Source organism: Sabethes cyaneus, chromosome 1 (assembly GCF_943734655.1).
Source record: "Sabethes cyaneus chromosome 1, idSabCyanKW18_F2, whole genome shotgun sequence".
In the NCBI taxonomy this organism is placed as follows: domain Eukaryota; kingdom Metazoa; phylum Arthropoda; class Insecta; order Diptera; family Culicidae; genus Sabethes; species Sabethes cyaneus.
Window position 1 is genome coordinate 137,730,665 of NC_071353.1, and position 18,657 is coordinate 137,749,321.

The 18,657-nt window shown below is 41.9% G+C and overlaps 1 protein-coding gene across 1 annotated transcript in view; it reads right to left on the bottom strand.

The window, feature by feature from the left end:
- LOC128737209 (zinc finger protein 1) overlaps nucleotides 1-18,657 on the bottom strand; it is a 96,557-nt gene that overhangs the window by 38,732 nt on the left and 39,168 nt on the right. Inside the window, exons 2-3 of the mRNA XM_053831803.1 lie at nucleotides 17,739-17,845; nucleotides 17,160-17,672 (exon numbers count right to left, since the gene is read on the bottom strand). Coding sequence (XP_053687778.1) covers nucleotides 17,160-17,672; nucleotides 17,739-17,845 — 620 coding nt within the window. The remainder of the gene's footprint in view (nucleotides 1-17,159; nucleotides 17,673-17,738; nucleotides 17,846-18,657) is intronic.

The window sequence follows — 18,657 nt, forward strand, 5'->3', positions numbered from 1 at the left end:
CAGATTACGTTTCCAGAGTCCACATCTAGAGATTCAATTCAGCGTCCAAAGACGGCTTTCGATTCCAGAGTCCAAATCCAAAGTCTAAATTCCGCGTTCAATTCCGAGTCAGAAAACTGAGTCCAAATGTAGATTACTAATCCAGAGTCTGAATCCGGAGTCCAAATCCAGAGTCTAAATTTAGCATCCAAATACAGATTCCAATGCCGGATTCTGAATCAAGAGTTCAAATCCAGAGTCTCAATTTGGAGTCCAATAACCGAGTCTAATTCCAGTATAAATCCAAAGTTGAAATCCAAAATCACAATCCTGAGTCAAAATATATATTACGATTCCAGAATCTGAATCCAGAGTCCCACTATCTCAATTCAGCGTCCAAAGACGGAATCTGATTTCAGATTCCGAATCAAAAGTCGTAATCCAGAGTCTCAATTTAGAGTCCACTAACTCCAACTGTGTCCAATTCCAGAATACAAATCAAAAGTTTAAGTCCAGAGTGTGAGTCCTGAGTCCAAATACAGATTACGATTCCCGAGTCTGAATCCAAAATCTCAATTCAGCGGCCTAAGACAGATTCTGATTCCAGATTCTAAATCAAGAGTCCTTATCCAGAGTCTAAATTCAGGGTCCAAATACAGAAGGAGCACAACGACAAGCAGAGCTAATATTTTCTTCGCACACTGTAGACACGAGGCTATTTGCTCCGTGTTGCAAAGAGAATATGCGATAGGTAATTATATGGACCGGAACGATTTGCTCCGTGACCTTGAGAGAGCATGCATTCGGTAGCGCTCCGGCAGAAAAAGAAAGATGAAACCAAACAGATGCTCACTCGCCGGCGGAGCAAAGCAGCAAACCATTGCAAAAGCCAAGCAAAACTCGTCGCGTCGGTGATGGTAACATCCGACTGAGAGAGAGAGCAAATCGATTCATCTTCTGTTCTTTGCCAGGAAAACGCCGAGAATTGAGACGTTTTGCAGAGCACGACAGAAGCCTGATTGCGACGATTTTTTTTCCAGTGAGTATTCGGTTATTTAGCAGTCACGGTCGTCGCTCTCGCTTATCATTACAACTCGAGCAACTAATACCGATTACTCGCGAGGGCCCACATTCCAGCCCGTGTGTAGAATCGAGAGCAAAGAGGAAGAAGAAAAGAAAAGTAACGCAAAATTCGTATTCCAGTGTGCTGTTAGGCCTCACGGTCAGCTTGCTGCTCACGAGTTGTTTACCTCATGAGTGGGTTATGCAGGCTGTGCATTCGCGAGTATGTAGGTAGCAAAATGTCTGCACACAGCAACGACGGCTCTTTGTCGTACGCTTGCGTCAGTGGCGTAAGCGTTGGATGCTGTGCTACTCATACTCGCTCACGTGAGAGTAGACATCGTTTGCTTCTCGTTCGATTTGTAACATTGCGATAAAGTCTATATCGTGAGTTCGATTCCAGCGTCCAAATCTAGAGTGCAAATACAAATTACGATTCTAGAGTACTTTCAACTGCAAGGAAATAGACATGTCTGTTAAGGAAAGGGATATTCATGGGTTTTCCTTGCTGGAATTTAGGGATAATTGCTCATACGGTCATGGAGAAGCATCAAAGCAGATCGCATCTGTTCAATAAAAAATTTTCAAGTATCTTTAATCCTCACCGTGACGGAACTATGCCCGCCAGGGCATTTTCGTCCACCGGAGTAAATGGTACAAAAAAGAACGACGAAGTGACCAGAAGGCACTCACTCACTCGGACAAACTGGCGGAGCGGAGTAAACTTGCTTCAAAATGACTGTCGCGCCCGAAGCAATTGAACTGAACCGAACCGAACCGGCCGCGGCCGGCGGCGCGGCGCAGAAGAATCGGTGTGTTATTTTTTATTGGCGAATATTCCCATATCGTGTCTTGTTGGTTTGGTTGCCCAGAGGAGGTTTTGCGGCCATTTCACCTTCACATTTCATTGGAGATGACGATGACAACGCACACGCCACGGGGACACGGGGACATGGGAACACGGGGACAGACTCTTTATTTGTTCAGTTGATCTGCACCGAGAAATGTATGTGGAAAGAGCGGAACGATATTTCTTCCTCCAGGCAGGCAGGACAGGCAAGCAGATCACCGTGTTTCTCCATCGTGCAGAACGCAAACAGTAAGTTCGTATAGTGCGAGACGGGAAAAAACTGACGTGCATAAAGGGACGTAACGGATTGTTTATATATTAATAAATATTTTTTACGATTATTGTTATGATTATCATCTTCCCATATTCTCCTATAGAAGGCTGCGAGTCTGGGTGCCCTGGTGTGTGGTCATTCTAATAGTGTGCGACGCTTTTTTTTCTCGAACTGCCCAGCACACTAGGATGGACGGAATGATTTACAATGACTAGGGCGAACTGTCGTTCAACTGCGATACGTCGTCTAGCTGTCAAAATTCACCTACATCCAATCGTTCGAGTTTGCCCCCTCCCTGCTTACAACAATCGTTTCTCTGAAATGGTTTATGATGATAACCGTGACCGTTGTAACTCAGTCCCAGTATCAGTATGAGAACGCATCGGAACCAAAATCAAACTCCGGGGAATTCGGGGCTCAACAAAAACAGCTACACTTTATCGGGGTAAAAGTGCCCACGCTTGAATGCGGTTGAGTTTCCCTATACGTTCCTCAGCCGAAGTCGATCTTGGTTGGCAGTCAATTGGTTCTTTTTATGTTATTTACACACCACCACTTATAGTGCGTGCTTATTTGAGTATGTATGTGTGTATATGTTTGTATACACTGCACGTTTCGGTAACTGGCGAGCGTTATCAAGCTTGTTATCGTTTCTGCCTGGTTTGTTTCGGCTTAAACTTGCTCGGCTGGCCCAGTCAGTCAGTCAGTCAGTCAGTAGTCGAGAAATTGAAAAACAGATCTGACACCCCTCCCGACTGACTGGAATTGACGGGTTCGATACGCCCACGCAGCAAAAACAACAACCGTCTCTCGTGTGCGTTCTGCGTTGCCAGCCAGTGGTTGGTTATGTCCGGAGGCAGCAGCCATGACGGTAGGCACAGGTTTTGTTTATTTTACCACCAAGTAGGAGAGAATGAGGATTTTTTTTCTTTGATTCGAACTGAATACTCTTTATTGGTTCACTGGATACTGCATGGATTGGCTCCTTCAAACGGGTGAAGTGAAGCAGCGAAGGTTGCTTTGGTTAATTAAGTAAATTTTCATCCTATTCTCTTGTCATGGGAAAAGTTCATCGGTATCGGGTTCATCGATGGCTTTTTTGCATGCATATTGAATTCTACACACGTCGGAATCAATTATAATGGAAGTATACAATAGTTGACATGGTCTCCGGTTCCTAGTTAATGGCAAATTTGATAAAATTTAGTGAGTTCACAGTAGCAATTGAAAAGCGAAAAAAATGAACCGCTTTGGCCGTTTTCTGCGGACCTGCTGTCTCGCTTGACTCAGCTTACTTTCAAGGACATGTCGTTTCGCTAAAAACCTTCCCCAAACAGATCTGTCCTATTTTCCCGCGGACATCCCGTCTCGCAAAAGTAAGTTTCGGGCAGTCTGACTCGCTAAATTCTGCGGACATCTCCTTTCGCTGAAATCCACTGGTCATCCTTATCTGTAGGTCATTCTGACGCACTTTAATTAATGCGGGCATTCCGCCTCGCTACGCCGCAGCATAAAGTTGACGATGTACAAAACGCTCATCAGACCGGTAGTCCTCTACGGACTTGAGACAGTAACTTTACTTACGGAAGACATACGTGCACTTGCCGTTTTTGAACGAAAGGTGTTGCGGACTATTTTTGGCGGAGTACAAACGGAAAGCGGAGAGTGGCGGAGATGTATGAATCACGAGCTACAGGCACTGCTTGGAGAGATTCCCATCGTACACCTGGCGAAAGTTGAGAGACTACGGCGGCCACGTCGCAAGGATGCCGGACGACTGTGTAGTGAAATCCGTTCTCTTCAAGAACCCCACCGGCAGCAGGAATAGAGGGGCTCAACGTGCTAGATGGCTCGACCAGGTTGAAGCCGGCTTGCGTGTGTCGAGACGCGCAACGTATTGGCGACGAGTAGCCCAGGACCGAGTGATACGGCAAGAGCCACCCCGGCTCTCGGCTGAATAAGTAAAAACTGTCATGGACCGAGTTAGTTAGTTATTCCGCCTCGCTAGGCCTGGTCTGTTTCAATAAAATAGCTCCTGGCAGGATCGCCAATTGGTACATTTGGCCTAATGTCATATATCCTACATCTATCTACTGAAAGCACACAACTCCTTCATTGTTTTGGCCGGATCTAGAATCTGTTCACTATGCTACTGCTGCTGCTGGAGAAGCTGGAGGATGGTGAAAAAGCTAACTCCGTTGATAGTTGCAGAAAAATGTGGTCTGCAGCAGTGCGAAAATGTCCGCGGAATGTTGAGAGGCCATCTTGGAGGCCTAATACTTTCCTAATTTGAATTCTACAGCAAAACTTGCTATTTAATTTATCCTCATTTCGTTTTACACTTCCTTCAATAGAATGTAAATACTGAAGATCTATCGAAAAACTTGCGACTACCAATATCTTTTGATACTTGAAACAAACACGTCACAGAATTAGCCATTAAACGAAATTTATACGGAAACAAAAACGCCCAACGTTCGACTAATTGTGGAAGTTTACAACAAACGTCCTGGTGGTACTAATAATATTCCGTTCGCAATACCTAACAAACACTGTGTCGGTAAAAACCACCCGAAACCAAAACTGCAAGTAAAAACAGAAAACATGACCGGAAATCCTGATTAAGTTCAGCAGCCATTTGTTTTGTGCGACACAGAGAGCAAACTAACCAAGCAAACGGGAAAAATGATAGATCCCAGCAGCGTCCCGGGGACAAGAAGAACAAAAATGAGCCGCAAATTTTATGGGATTTTTATTGAAATGTTTCGCGGCCAGTTTCTTCCGCTCGGGCGCAGCTAATTATTCAGTTCCTCGCGAACTTTGCGCCGTCGTTCGTTCGCAGCGGTTGTTGCTGGAAATCCGCCGGCTTGCGGCGTGCGGAAGTGATTTCGATTGAATGCTGCTTAACTAGCTTCGACAAATGGCGAATGGCCAGAATTTTCTATAACAATCTAATTTGATGCACAATCTTTTTGCATACATATATTGTACCTTGGTCATGCATACTTTGTTATCAAGCTGGCACAATCTCAATCGGCAAACGTTTCGGTAAGTACCCCCGCCGAGGATGTGGACACCGGGGACGGCGGGGTGGCTTAGTTCTAAAATTTGTCTTTACATATTATTTCATTTGTTGATGTTAATTAGAGAGAGCACGTTTGAATGTTGGCTCCCCCGAGCTCGACTCGACCCAAGCAATTCGTCACAGCTAATAAACGTCAAAGTCGAAATTTTATTCGACGAAACCAACCACCAACCATTGTAGTATCGGCGATCCACAACAACACACGGAGCACACGGAGCAGTCCGCACCAGTCCGTAAACAAAAGTTTGTGCCCCGCGGACCCGGGCCAGTTTGTCGCCCACCAGCGCCATTGTCACAGAATGATTAAAAAAGCAATAAATTCAATTGTCCCAAAATATATGACTGTTTGTTCGGGATTCCGAACTGCCTCGTCGAAGAGGCGTCAATTCGTCGGTTCGCAGAACCGGACCCGGTTTGCCGGGGCCATCGACACCCGATCGAACGCAGAAACGGAAACATCGTAAATGCCTAGTTTTCTGTTGAATTGTCGTAAAATGGTCTTTCGGACAGAAATTTAGTGTGCTAATGTGAATAGTTCTTCGTTTACGCGGCCATTCTTGGATTGCGCCTCCTAAATTTGAACATAACCTAACTGTTCCACACCGGAGGTGTGCGAAGAAGAAGCAGAAGTGTAAAGCACATGAGGTGCGAAAGAAATGTCGAAAAAAGAATTTAACGAAACAAGTTGCCAACGCGACCAGACATCGATAATACTTGTCACGTCATCCTTCGCTGCAGTGGCCCGCTGAGTTTAGTGCACTTCCATGTTTTACATCGCAGAAGGCGGTCAGATCGGATCGGAGGCGGGACCGTGCTGCAGCGGAGAAAGCGTGTACGCGGGAGAGAAGGCATATGTCTTGTGCCAATATATTAACTCTATAATTTATTGACCCTGTTCTGTCCGCCGCTGTATCAAGCCAATAGGTGTAGGTAGGGTAGGTAAGTCAAAAATGAAATTAAAACGAGCGAGCGATTTGTTTTCATCGAGCGAAAGTTGAAAGGTGTCAGTTGACATTAAATAACCTACGTGTGCTCTACAAGCACTCACTACACGGCGCAAGAATCCACTGACTTAATCAAACAGAGTGTCGAGGCATTTCCTTCTCAAATGCTGACTAATCTGGTTTAATTCGAGTGAAGCATGCTCCCAAAACAAAACAGTTATTGATGGGAGTGATCGGACTCGGGCCGTGACTAATGCTGCTTTCGTTAAGTACGACGAAGTGGCATTTTATACCGGAGCCAAAGCACTTAAAAGTGTTTATTAAAAATTAAATTAGAGCATTCTCAGACTACGGCTCGGCTGCGCTGCTCGTGTGGGGACAGGATCGTCCAGCCAGCTCCACCACGGGGCGGAGCAGGACTGGAAATAATCATCATAAAGGCAGTAAAATATTTTTCCAGCTCTTCAAAACGATTATTGTTTTCGGACCGAAAGGAACGAGAACAGGGGCAAACTTATATGAAGCGCGAAATGTTGAATGCGTTTTTTGACGTTCATCTTCGGAAAGTTCTCCGCGTGCTGACCCCGCCGTCACTGTGCTGCCCGAGAAACCATCAATTTTTAAGGGATTTTTATGTGAATCAAGCTGTTTGTTCGTCGTTTTGTTTGCTTGCGTTGGAACTGGCTGGAACTGCGGGCTTCCTATTTTGAACGAAAGCAAAAGCACCAGCACCACCGTTCCGTTCGTTGTTGGAGCGAAGTAATGATGCCGAAGGAAAATATGACCTCAACGAATTGAGCGAAAGATTTTTTTTTCTTTTTCGGGAGTGGTCTTGGTCTTAGCCGACCGACCGACCGTTGGATCTCTTTGGACTCGTTGTTTTCGACCCTGACGCGCGTACGCACAGGGCAGGAAATTTAAATCATTTTTAACGATAATCGTCGCCGGGCAACCGGACCCGGGCCTGCTGCTCCATTGAGCGATTAGAGATGAACGATTGATATTTTTTCGTTTCGTCAGGTTCGTTTTTTTCTGTGTCTTCTGGTGGTTCTAGTTGTGAAGATTTTTTTCGAGATCGTGCTGTAGGCCTAGAATTGCCAGAGCGATGGGCGGTTACTGTGGTGAGATCTAGTCGTAAAAAAAAGATACCATTCGTCGTAGAGTTTGGGAAGTTTTCAACAGCGACTATCATGGGCCAATTCACCTAAATTAGGTTATATTTTGTGGCAGAATAATTTATTTTATCATACATTGGATTTGTCACTGTTGTACTGCCCATAAATGCATAACAGTCCCATCTGACTTTTCACCACTTTTGAGATAAACCTGGAAATCATCTTTAAATTAACTGTTCTTTCAATATTTCAAACAAAAAAGTTATGTTTGTTCCCAAGATGTTGAAAAAAATATCAAACTATGTCAGTCCCATATTACAAATAAACGCATAACAGTCACAGTAGTGAAAATATATCAATAAGTATCTGTTTTTTGGAAATGCCTGGACCAATTCGACTGCAGCAACTACTAAACGGAAGATTTTATGGCCTAGAAGAACACTGTTGAGGAGAATTTGGATCGGATGTACGATTCCGAAGTTACAGTGGGAACAAGTTCCGGAATATATGGGACTTGAACATAGAAGCACCTTGAATTACAACAAACCCATCATGTGACATCTATACACGGCAAATCTAGACTATTGGTACTCGTGTTCAAGACGACATTGGCCACATCTAAACATGTCCGTGAATGTTCCAGATTCCTCTACGGGGATCAGTTTCTGAATTTAACTAGAATGCAACATGTGACTTCTCTAAGTCGGTACTCCAAATTGCAAAACTAGTTTGAAATAGTTCATTTGTTGTCACATATAGTGTCCAGGATCATACTCGGACACGTTATGGGACCTCACTGTAAACTCAAGATAACAAATTACAATAAAAAGGAGAAAATGCCAGGAAGAGATTTGAGTCTAAAACGACATTTTGAACAATTGAATTACAATAAAACAAATAAAACAAATATAGAACGAGCACGTGAATTATCAAAACAACACGTGGTCTTGAAAGTATTGCCGAGCCACCGACAACGCAAGGATCAAGGCATGCTGTGGCTGTGACCTGTGACTGTTATGCGTTTATTCTTGCTTATTCAAGCACAAATAAACGCATAACAGTAACTTCGGCAGTTTTTCTAAATTTTGGAATAAATTTTAGGTCACTTGTGTACCAATTGCTTGTAAAAGTATTCTGTTATGTACATTCAAGTGATTTTATGACGATTTGAACGATTTTTTTCCAAAATCGATTCAATATTAAAGAAAAATTGTCGTGGCTTCAACAGCGTTTTTCGTAGTTGCACGTTTTTGCAGATGTGACTGTCTTCCATTTATGGGCAGTGTAAGTACAGTTTAGTACCACAACTTTCACTTAAATTTGATACATGAAGAGTTTCCTAATCCTTCTAGGCGTATAGATAAGGTTTTAAAATAATTTCACATGGAATCATGCTAGTATCTCACACTTATTGGTTCGACTTCCAATTTCTTAGAAAAGCCACTGCGTATGAAGCGCTTCCATTAAAACGCATTTTCCTGCATTATTGTAGAACCTAAGAATCACACTCTTTATGAAGCTCGTTAGAAAACGAATTTTCTTCGTAACATTAGTCAAAAAGTGGTAAAATTAGAACAAGATTAAAATGGTTTGCACAGTAAATGGAATCGTACCATAGATTAAATGAAAGAGACCATTTCTACAGAAAATGAGACCAAAAATGACCGACGAAAATATTAAAAGAAAAAGATTTCATATTCAGATCTCGATTCTATAGACTTTTTCTTTGCTTATTTTGACACTAATTTTATAATCAAAGAAAGTGCATAAAAAAAGCAGCAGCCTAGTACACGAGTGATACACGGGGCAATCCGGATGCAACGTTTGGAAACTTATTTTTAACTTAGTTTTGCCTTCGTCCTATTTCTTCTCTTTGCGTTGCGAAATTTGCGACTCTTTGCGACATAAATTTGCGTTAAAAAGCGACGTAATTTGAAAACTAGCATGAAAAACTCAAGTATATTCCGAAATTGGCAACGTAAATTTCGAAAATCTCATGAAAACGCATAAATCCTAAAATTCACGTGAAAATAATTATGTAAAAAATCACATAAATTCTGAGAATCGTAAAGAAACAGCGTAAAATCCGAAAACCTTTTGAAAATCGCATTAGTTTTAGTAAAAAACCGCGTAAATTTTAAAATTTTAGTAAAAAAGAAACCGCGTAAATGCCGAAAAACTTGTAAAACCCTCGTGAATTCCACAATTCGCGTATACAGTCAGTCCACAATCATGGGTCTCACACAATTGTGGGTCATTTTAGCTTTATCTTCCGATAAATGCGTGAATATTATACAAATTGATTGATAAAATTGTTGCTCATAAGTTGCACTAGTAATTTGATCAATCATTAGGTGATATTAAAATGGCAATTAGCAGCTAAAGCCAAAATGACCCACAATTGGGTGTGACCCATGATTGTGAATTGACTGTACTTAGTCGCGTAAACTCTAAAATCAGCCTTTAACCGTTATGTGTGCGACAAAAAAAACACCTTTAGCAGGGCGACAAGGGTACCCGGGTACCCAAAATTGTTATTGTCATAACATCAACAATTTTAAACCGATTTTGATGAAATAAGTGTCATTTGATTCGTTAATTTATCTGGTTTTGAATTATTTGGTCATTTGGCCATTAAAAGACATACGGGGCTCAAAATTCCGGAATTCCGACAGAGTGTCCGCTGTGAGGTAGAAAACTGATTGTATTGCAGGAAAATCAGTCAAGCGGACATAAAAACTCTAAAAATTGATACAATGAACTATTTCATATAACGAGATGAATCAGGTTGGCCATTCCGGAGTAGGTTCCTGTGGGGTCATGGGTGGCCAGTCTAGGATTGGAGGTAAAACCTAACAATATGGGTATCAAAGTTCTTGGAATTAGTTCGGTAGGTGATATTTTTTACATTTCGATGTATTTTGATTGGTTATTTTGAAAATGGTTTCTACGGGGTCACAGATGATATCACAGGATTCAAGATAATGCTTAGCATTATCAGAACAGTTCAAAACGTAGAACCAACCGTTATACATTTAGAACCAGTTCCAAAATTTTTAATCAGTACTAAACTGGCCATATCAGTTCAAAACATCTAAAAGATGCGCTAAACCAATCCTAATATTGGGTTAGGCACTCAACTGGCCATCTGTAACCCTGCAGGAACCCAATTCTGGAATGGCCAATGCGATTTAAAGTCACCAATTTATATAATAAGATGAAAAAAGGGTCCACAGTGTCAAGTTCAAAGCTAATAGGTTTGCTGAAAGCTGATATTCCTTCAAAACAAGCGGCTTCCCACGTTTTACCGGACATTGCTCCGGAATTACCGATTCCCGGGAACTACATGTCATTTGATGGCCAAATGCTTTATTTAATCAAAACTAGATAAATGTACGAATCAAATGCCACTGGTTTCATCCAAATCGGTTCAAGATAGCCAATGTTATGAACATAGCAAATCATGGGTACCCGGGTACCCTTGTCGCCCTCCTACGTAATAAAAAAATTCAAGTGCCTCTCATTGCTAATCCCCTTTATGGATATGCACCAAAAAACCCTCAATTACTTAAGATCAACGAGTTTTACGATGTCGCAAAATTTCAATGACGTATGTTTTAAATTGAATGAGTTATAACAATTTTAAAACTGAAAAGGTACCCGGGTACCCTGTTGCACACATAACGGTTAAAACAGCGTTAATTCAGAACATCGTATAAAAAATGGCAATAAATCAAAAAATCTTTCAAAAAGGTGTGTAAATTCTAGAAATTACCTAAAATAATCGAGTGGAAAACCGCGTAAAGTCCGAAATCATACACGAAATAGCATAAAAACAGATCAAAACCCGAAATTTGGATGAAGCAAACCCCGTAAATTCCAAAATTCGTAAAATTTAAAAACCTTTTAAAAAGCGCATAAACTATAGAGGAACGGCGTAATTTCCAAAAATATCACAAAAAACTGCGTAAATTCCAAAATACGCGAAAAAATCCGCGTAAACTTCGAAATTCGCATAAAAATTTGCGCCAATTTTGAATTTCGTGTAAAAAACGACGTAAAAGCCGAAAATCTATTAAGGGGAAAACGAAAATGTCTCAAAGATGGCTGGATAAATGGCTACCGTTTGATGCATGTACTGTTTTGTGCCTTAAAAATGCATCTCTATTGACAGAGCACGCTTTCGCCACGTAGTCAGTGCTTCCAGTGCTGTTATAATTTCCTAAAACTTGTCATTCCATTTATCGATCCGCTAAATATCAACAAACGCACAGCAAAACATTATTGCTATGCCAATGGAAAATAAATTTAAATGGAATTAGTTAATAGATATTTGATTGCGCACATATTTCGTTGCACTAGCAATTTCCGAAAAAAAACAGCACTACGGTCTCAAAGTTTCGCCACATCAATGAGCTTATAAAGAGCTTTCAGCTTTCGCCGCATCGATAAACTTAGAGTGAAGTAAACAAACGAAAAACTGACCAGGAATTAAAAACTGGCCTTCAATGCAAACGGATTAATTAACCATCCTATTGATCCTATGCATTACTCAGTTGCTGCTGCAAATCTTAAATAAATCGCAATGTCTTGATAAAGAAAACGAACCATATTTCGGGATGTTCGTAGTCGGCGCGGTTGGCTGCGGATCAGCTGTGTTTATGTTTGCAAGCTTTGCTATTTGACATATATTACCAATACTAATGCAGCATTCAAATAAACGTTTAGGTTTTTAACGAACACATGAGATGTACAGTACAGCGTTTGTCGCTCTAACACAATAAGGCAAGCTACTTCCGGTTTCTCCTTAAAAATGAGCGTGTATTTTAGAACTTACTTGAAAATAAACATGTGAAAAACCGTGTATATTGCGAAATTCGCATAAACCTAGTGTAAATTGCAGAATTCGTGTTAAAAAAAGTATAAACTCTCAAATTTGCGTAAAAAGAGACCGTGAAATCGCGAAAATCTCGTAAAAATGCGAATGCGAAATTCGCATAAACCTAGTGTAAATTGCAGAATTCGTCAAATCGCGAAAATCTCGTAAAAATGGCGTGAAATCCGAACTTCGCGCAAAAATTGTTTCGTAAAATTCGAAATTCAAATTAATCGCGCGAAAAACCGCATTAACTCCGAAATTAGCATAAAAAGCAACATTAGTGTCGAAACTCACATTAAATAAACTGATTAAATTTCAGAGCTCGCGTAAAAAACAGCATGAATTCTAAAATTCGCGTATAAAACTGCGTAGATTCTAAAGATCTAGGTAGTAAAAATCACGTGAGTTCTAAAATTTGCGTAAAAATAGTTGAGTAAACTTTAAAATGTGCAAGCTCTGAAATTTGCGCAAAAAACGCGTAAACTCTCAAATTTGCGTACAAAACAATCTGTGTAGATTTCGGAAATTTCGTGAAACCGCGTAAATTGAAAAATTCGTGTTAAAATAGTCGCGTAAACTTTGAAATTCGCATAACAAAAACCGCATAAATTCCAAAAATTTGCGTAATATAGAGCAAATCGCGTCAAACTGACCTTTAAACCCCGCTCAAATTCCGTTAAAAAACCTTTCTGAATACGCCAGAAGAGTCGTCTCGACTTCAAGTGTACCGTTGAAAGTGCCAGGTTTGCTACTGTAGCGATAAGAGATTACAAAAAGCATTCGCGCGAACATTGTTGTACCTTAAAATTACAAAGAATTGGATTGGATTGGATCGAAAGTGGTTTGGATTCAGATTGAATTTGGAATGAATAGTTAAATTTAATATGGGTTAGATTTGGACTGAATTTGAATCAAATTGGATAGGTTTTGTAAGAGAACAATTTAATCTGGAATAATTTTGATTTTAATTAGATTTGTATGGAATTTGGATGGGATTTGGATTGCATTTGGATGGGTTATGGATTGAAATTGGGATGGATTCAGATTAAATTTAGGCTAGATTTGAATTAGACTAGAATTTCGTTGATATTGGGTTTGGATTGGATTAAGATTCATATTAGTTTAAATATGGATTGAATTTAGATTACTTTTAGATTGTATTTGAATGGGATTTGGAGGGAATTTGAATGGGATTTTGATTGGATTGGCTTGATTTGTTCGTTTGAAATTCGAACATATATGCGTGCACTTGGATTTGGACTGAATTGGGATTGGATTTCGTTTGAATTTAGGTAGGTTTTTGACTAAATTTGGATTGGATTTGGATGATTTTTTTTTGGGTTAGAATCTAATTTCGGTTGGGCTTAGATTGAAATTAGAAAATGGATTGAATTTGGGTTGAATTTCGATTAGATTCGGATTGGATTTGGACTGGATTTGGATGGGTTTTTGATTGGATTTGGATTGGACTATTTGTCTGTTCGTTGTTACAAATCAACAGATACAGATAATCCTAATGATGCTCAAATATTCTTAAAGTTTGCCTTAATTCTAAAACGTGGGGTGTGGTGGTCGAATCCAGAAGAAACTCTTAAAGAAGTGAAGGTTTGCAGAATCGTAGACACCGTAATTCGCGCGACGTACAAGAGTAATCTGAACAAGGCACTATCGCGAGAAGATCGGGAATGGACGTATATAATTGATTCACCGAAAAGAACGGCAATAGATGTAATTGGTCAGCATATCGGCATGGCACGAGAAACCTCTCGCGTCATTTGCAGCGAATCAAGTCCAGTAAGTTGTCCACGACTTTCGTAACTTGGATTGTTGCAGGGTAGCCGACGAAGCATATCGAACAAATCTTCGTTGGACCACTTTCATCGTGTGATACGCCGTTGAGGCAATACTGAACAATACTCAAGAACTGAACGGACAAGTGACCAGTAGAATTTGGTTTGGATTGGATTTAGATTGAAATTGGTTTGGATATAGGTCGAATTTGGGTTGGATTTAGATGAGATTCAGGTTTGATTTGAACTGAATTAGGGTTAAATTTGGATGGGATTTGGATTGGATTTGATCTGAATGTAGATTTGATAGACTTTGAGTTTTATTTGGATAGAATTTGGATCGAATTTATATAGGATTTGGATTGGATTTGCTAAGATTGCGATTAGATTTGGACTGGATTTGGATTATATTCGAAATGGAATTGGATTGACTTTCAATTCAGTTTGGGTTGGATTTGGGTTGTTTGCTCCTTGTTTGCCGTTATAAAAATGAAATTAATTTTTGAAAATATCTAAATCAGGCAAAATTATTCAAAACTTCAAACACCTTTGCTTGTAATGTTTTTGTGTTGCAGTGGATGTTTAAAACTGGGAATTTTTCCAAATACTTCAAGATGACTTTCATGCATATACATGAAAAAAAATGAGACCAATTTGAACGACCTATTAATTGTAATACGGGTAATATCAAAATACCAAAGGTTTCGAATCATATTCTCATAAATTAGCCTAAATATCATTTCACGACTTTATATTGTTCCTACAAATCTTGCTTTAGATGATTGCTTTAGCATTTGACTTTTTATTGAATGAGTGGAACTGGAAAGCAAACGTTGCTTAATTCTTTATGGTTAAAGAACTGAAAGTGAAGTTTCCATAATGTAGTACGCAATAAATGTTATTGATTTATGATAGGAACGGAATCGGCACTAGATTGCCCCCTTGAGGTACACTGAGCGGAAAATGATCAGAATCGTGATTTTGGCAACTTTTTTTGAAATCATAATGCGAAAGAACGCAAGAACAAAATTAATAAAAACATTTTTCTATCATTGCTACTGATCAATGGTGTAAACATAACAGGTCGTCCTCATAAATTATAAAAGGAAACGTTGTGGAGGGGAGGTTGCCTACGTGGAGAACCAAACCTGGTTCGAATCACTTGCTGGTCTACCTTGCCTGCAGGCAACTAGAAAGCTAGAGCTGAGCTAGAGCACGTGGGTTTTTGGACACGAACGTCTATCCCGTCGTTGAGTGTGGCGTCAATGAAGCATTTCGAGTGCCAGCACCCGAAGCCATACGACAATCGTGACAAACGATTAGCGCCCAATCGAGCGTTTACTGCCAGTAGCCACGCGCGAGAATTGGCATCTATCCTGCCTGCCGGATCGGGCGGCTGGTAGGGGTAAACCATATTGCGCTGCCGATTTCCGGTGCGTGCTGCTGAGTGGCTTTCCTAAGCCTGCAGTCCTGATACACTCTCCTCATTGGTTGGGCATCGGCTATCGATACGGATTCATTAAATTAAAATAAAATTAAATTAGTGGCAATTATCCATCGCCATAAACATGGGTTGATCATCATCGGTGCTTCGGCAACTGTACTGCACTGCACTGGTGGTGACCGCCAGCAGCAGAGAATCGTTGCGCTTGTTGTGTGTAAATAAAGTCGAATTAAATGTTAATTGAAGTGATGAAAGTGCACCCGCCAGGCTGGCACGCAGGCAGGCAGCAGATGCTGCCACATCGACAGGCAGGGGTTTGTTTGACGGTTAATTTTGCCTGTTTATGCGGTGGTTGGCCACCGTCAGCGGCCATGTTTTCCGCAGGGCGCGCGCGATTGTCACAGGTCATTAGTGTCGGAGATTTCGACGGACCGACCGGACGGAGACCCCGCGAGGAGACTATTCGGCGGGAGGGTTTTCCAATCTGGCCAACGCAACCGTTGCGAACTTTGTAACAATTAACTAATGATCGGTATCAATTTTACCAAGCCAACCGCGTAAACCTTTGCTCGCGCGTCGTCGGGAACCTGTCGTCAAAATGTTGCCTGCTTCGCAGGTCTTCTCCTTCGTCGTCCTCGTCATCGTCGTCGTCGTCTGTCGGTGGCTCATTGTTTCGTCCGCGCAAAATTAGTTGTTGAAATTAATTTATCTTACATGGAAATGTTTAATTAATTTCCCCAACCCACTCGGCCGCATGGCTTCGCATTCCGTGACCTTACCCTTTCGCGGGAATCCGCTGTTGACTCGGCACGACTCTGTCTGCACTGCACTATCTATCAAGCGGCTACTTCACGAGAAACCGGGTGACAAGTACCTCGTCCGGAGAGTCATCTTCTGGCTTCTTCTGGGATTGCCTGTGTATGTGTGTGCGTTTGTGTGAGTGCATACTTCGCTTAATTCCCATCATCATCATCATCATCATTCTCATTTTGTGTGCCTTGTCTGTCCGTTTCGTTCTTCGTTTCTTTCTGCACTTTGTGCCATCCTCCTGAACTGAATTTTACTTTCACAGTTGCGCCCGTGTCCTGTTTCCTATCCCTGCGGGTGTAGTCCATGCGTTCGAAGAACGCCTGGGCTTGGTTAGTTGGTTTCTTACAATAAGGTGGTTTCCTCTCATACATACGAAGCTGTGGCACCGCTGGTGCACCGTCATAATCACGGATGCAACGCAGCTGCAGCAGCACAAATTATGTAGAGTGCTTGAGGTACAAGTTTTGATTGTTAACCGTTGGTTATTGTAAGAAGAACGACAAACACGAACCTTTTATTGAAAGTTTTGCCGTGCTGCCATCAAAGTAAGCTGTACGTTTTCAGTCATCTTATTCTGTCAAAATACATAACCTGCCCAACCTGTGTATAGGTGTGAGCAGTGTTGTAGAGAAGAGGAAAAAATATACACCTTATATAGTATTAGCAGCGAGAGAAGAGTGGATTTTTTGGAGTATGAGAGAAAAGATAACGCTTTGCGATTTCCCAGGTCGATAACAGACTGTGGAAGCAGAAGCAGTGGCAGCACAAAAAAAGCGAATAAAATAGTCTTTCGTAGTGGTACTTGTTCTCACTGCTCGATTCGTTGTGTAAAATAAATATTCACTGCCGTGTAGCGTAGCAGCCGTGTGGCCAGTAGGTAGAAGGTAGACAGCTAGTAGAAGAGGTAACGAAAAGAGAGGAACTTACCACCAGAGCATTAGGTACGTGCATCAGCTCATGCTTCTCAAGTAAGTCACGGTTTGGGAATGAGGCGGAGCATTGTAAGCATGCGTAGGGTTCTCCGCTGCTGCTGTGGCCACCGCCGCCAATCCCGTAGCTGCTTCCACCTCCAATACTGCTGCTGTTGCTATTCGTCGGACTAATAGACCGCCCACCTTCGTCAGCAATTGCGGCAACGGTGGCAGCGCTAAGACCACCACCTGCCGAGGTACTTCTACTGCTACTATTGCTACTACTACTACTGCTGCTGCTGGTACTGCTGTTGCTGTTACTACTACTACTTCTGCCATTAGTCGCAAGCGAGGTTGGCTCGTTACAGCTACTGTCCAGCGCCGAGGAGGAAACTGGCGGAGACGGCAGGGAAGCACCTATTGATTGGAACGATTGCTGATAGAACGCCGACAGCGGCGGTGAGGGCGATGCGGAGCCATGCTCTTGCTTAATCATGGAATGCACTGTTTCGAGATGCTCCTTCAGGGCCTGCGAAATTAAAAGTCCTTTTAGGGGAAAAAGAATCCTAGCGTCTCAGAAGCAAAGGCATCTCACCTGAAAACCCTGCAGCGTCGCGTGACACTGCGGACACTGAAGGAAGCAATCTGTCTGCGGGGTGTTACTTTCATCGTCTTTCGGTAGCCCGGATGCCAATGGTGGAACTGCAAGGAAGAAACAGAAGCAAAAAAAGAAACTTTATAACTAACTGCCTGTCAACTGTGTGTTGTGCTTTGTAGTATGGTATTGAAAAAAGTTAAACAAAAAAAAAAAAACGCTGATGATCTCATTAGTTTTCCTTTCTGGTAAACACACACACACGTTCAATCCGACTCAATTCTCATACTACTCTTGAAACCAACCCATCCTGCCGCCAGGAGAACCACCTCGCACCGTCGTCGTCGCCATCGCCGTCGTCGTGTGATGATGATAGCAATCATATAATATAATGATAATCTCATATTTTCTTCTCGCCTCAGTAACATCAAACAAACGTGGATGCACACGATTGCGAGGAGGGCTCTCGACTTTCGCTGCTGCTGCTCTCGTTGGTCTATTCAAATTCCACGACCCGCTTGCTCCTGTAGTGCTCGGCTCCTCGACTAACGGAACGGAACGGTACCGAACCACCGAGAGTCTGGGGTGAGTCACACGCAACCACCTTAATTTATATCAATTAACTGGACCGCAAAACAAGAGGACCGACCGAAGCTTCATCAGCAGAGATCAGCAGCGCCCGTCCGTCCGTCTGTCCCGTCTGCCGGGTTGCCTGCCTGCATGCAGGCATGCATGCTGGCGGCATGAATGATGATGGGGGCAGCAATTTAGAACTTTATGCCTTCGTTTTTATTTGCTTTTTCACGTTTCGATTTCCCTTACCCGACCGAACGCACTGAATGCTGTGTCTCAGGGCCGACCGCTTGTTTACTGTCACATGTTGATTGCTTACGAGCTGCCTGCCTTGCTAACCAGCAAA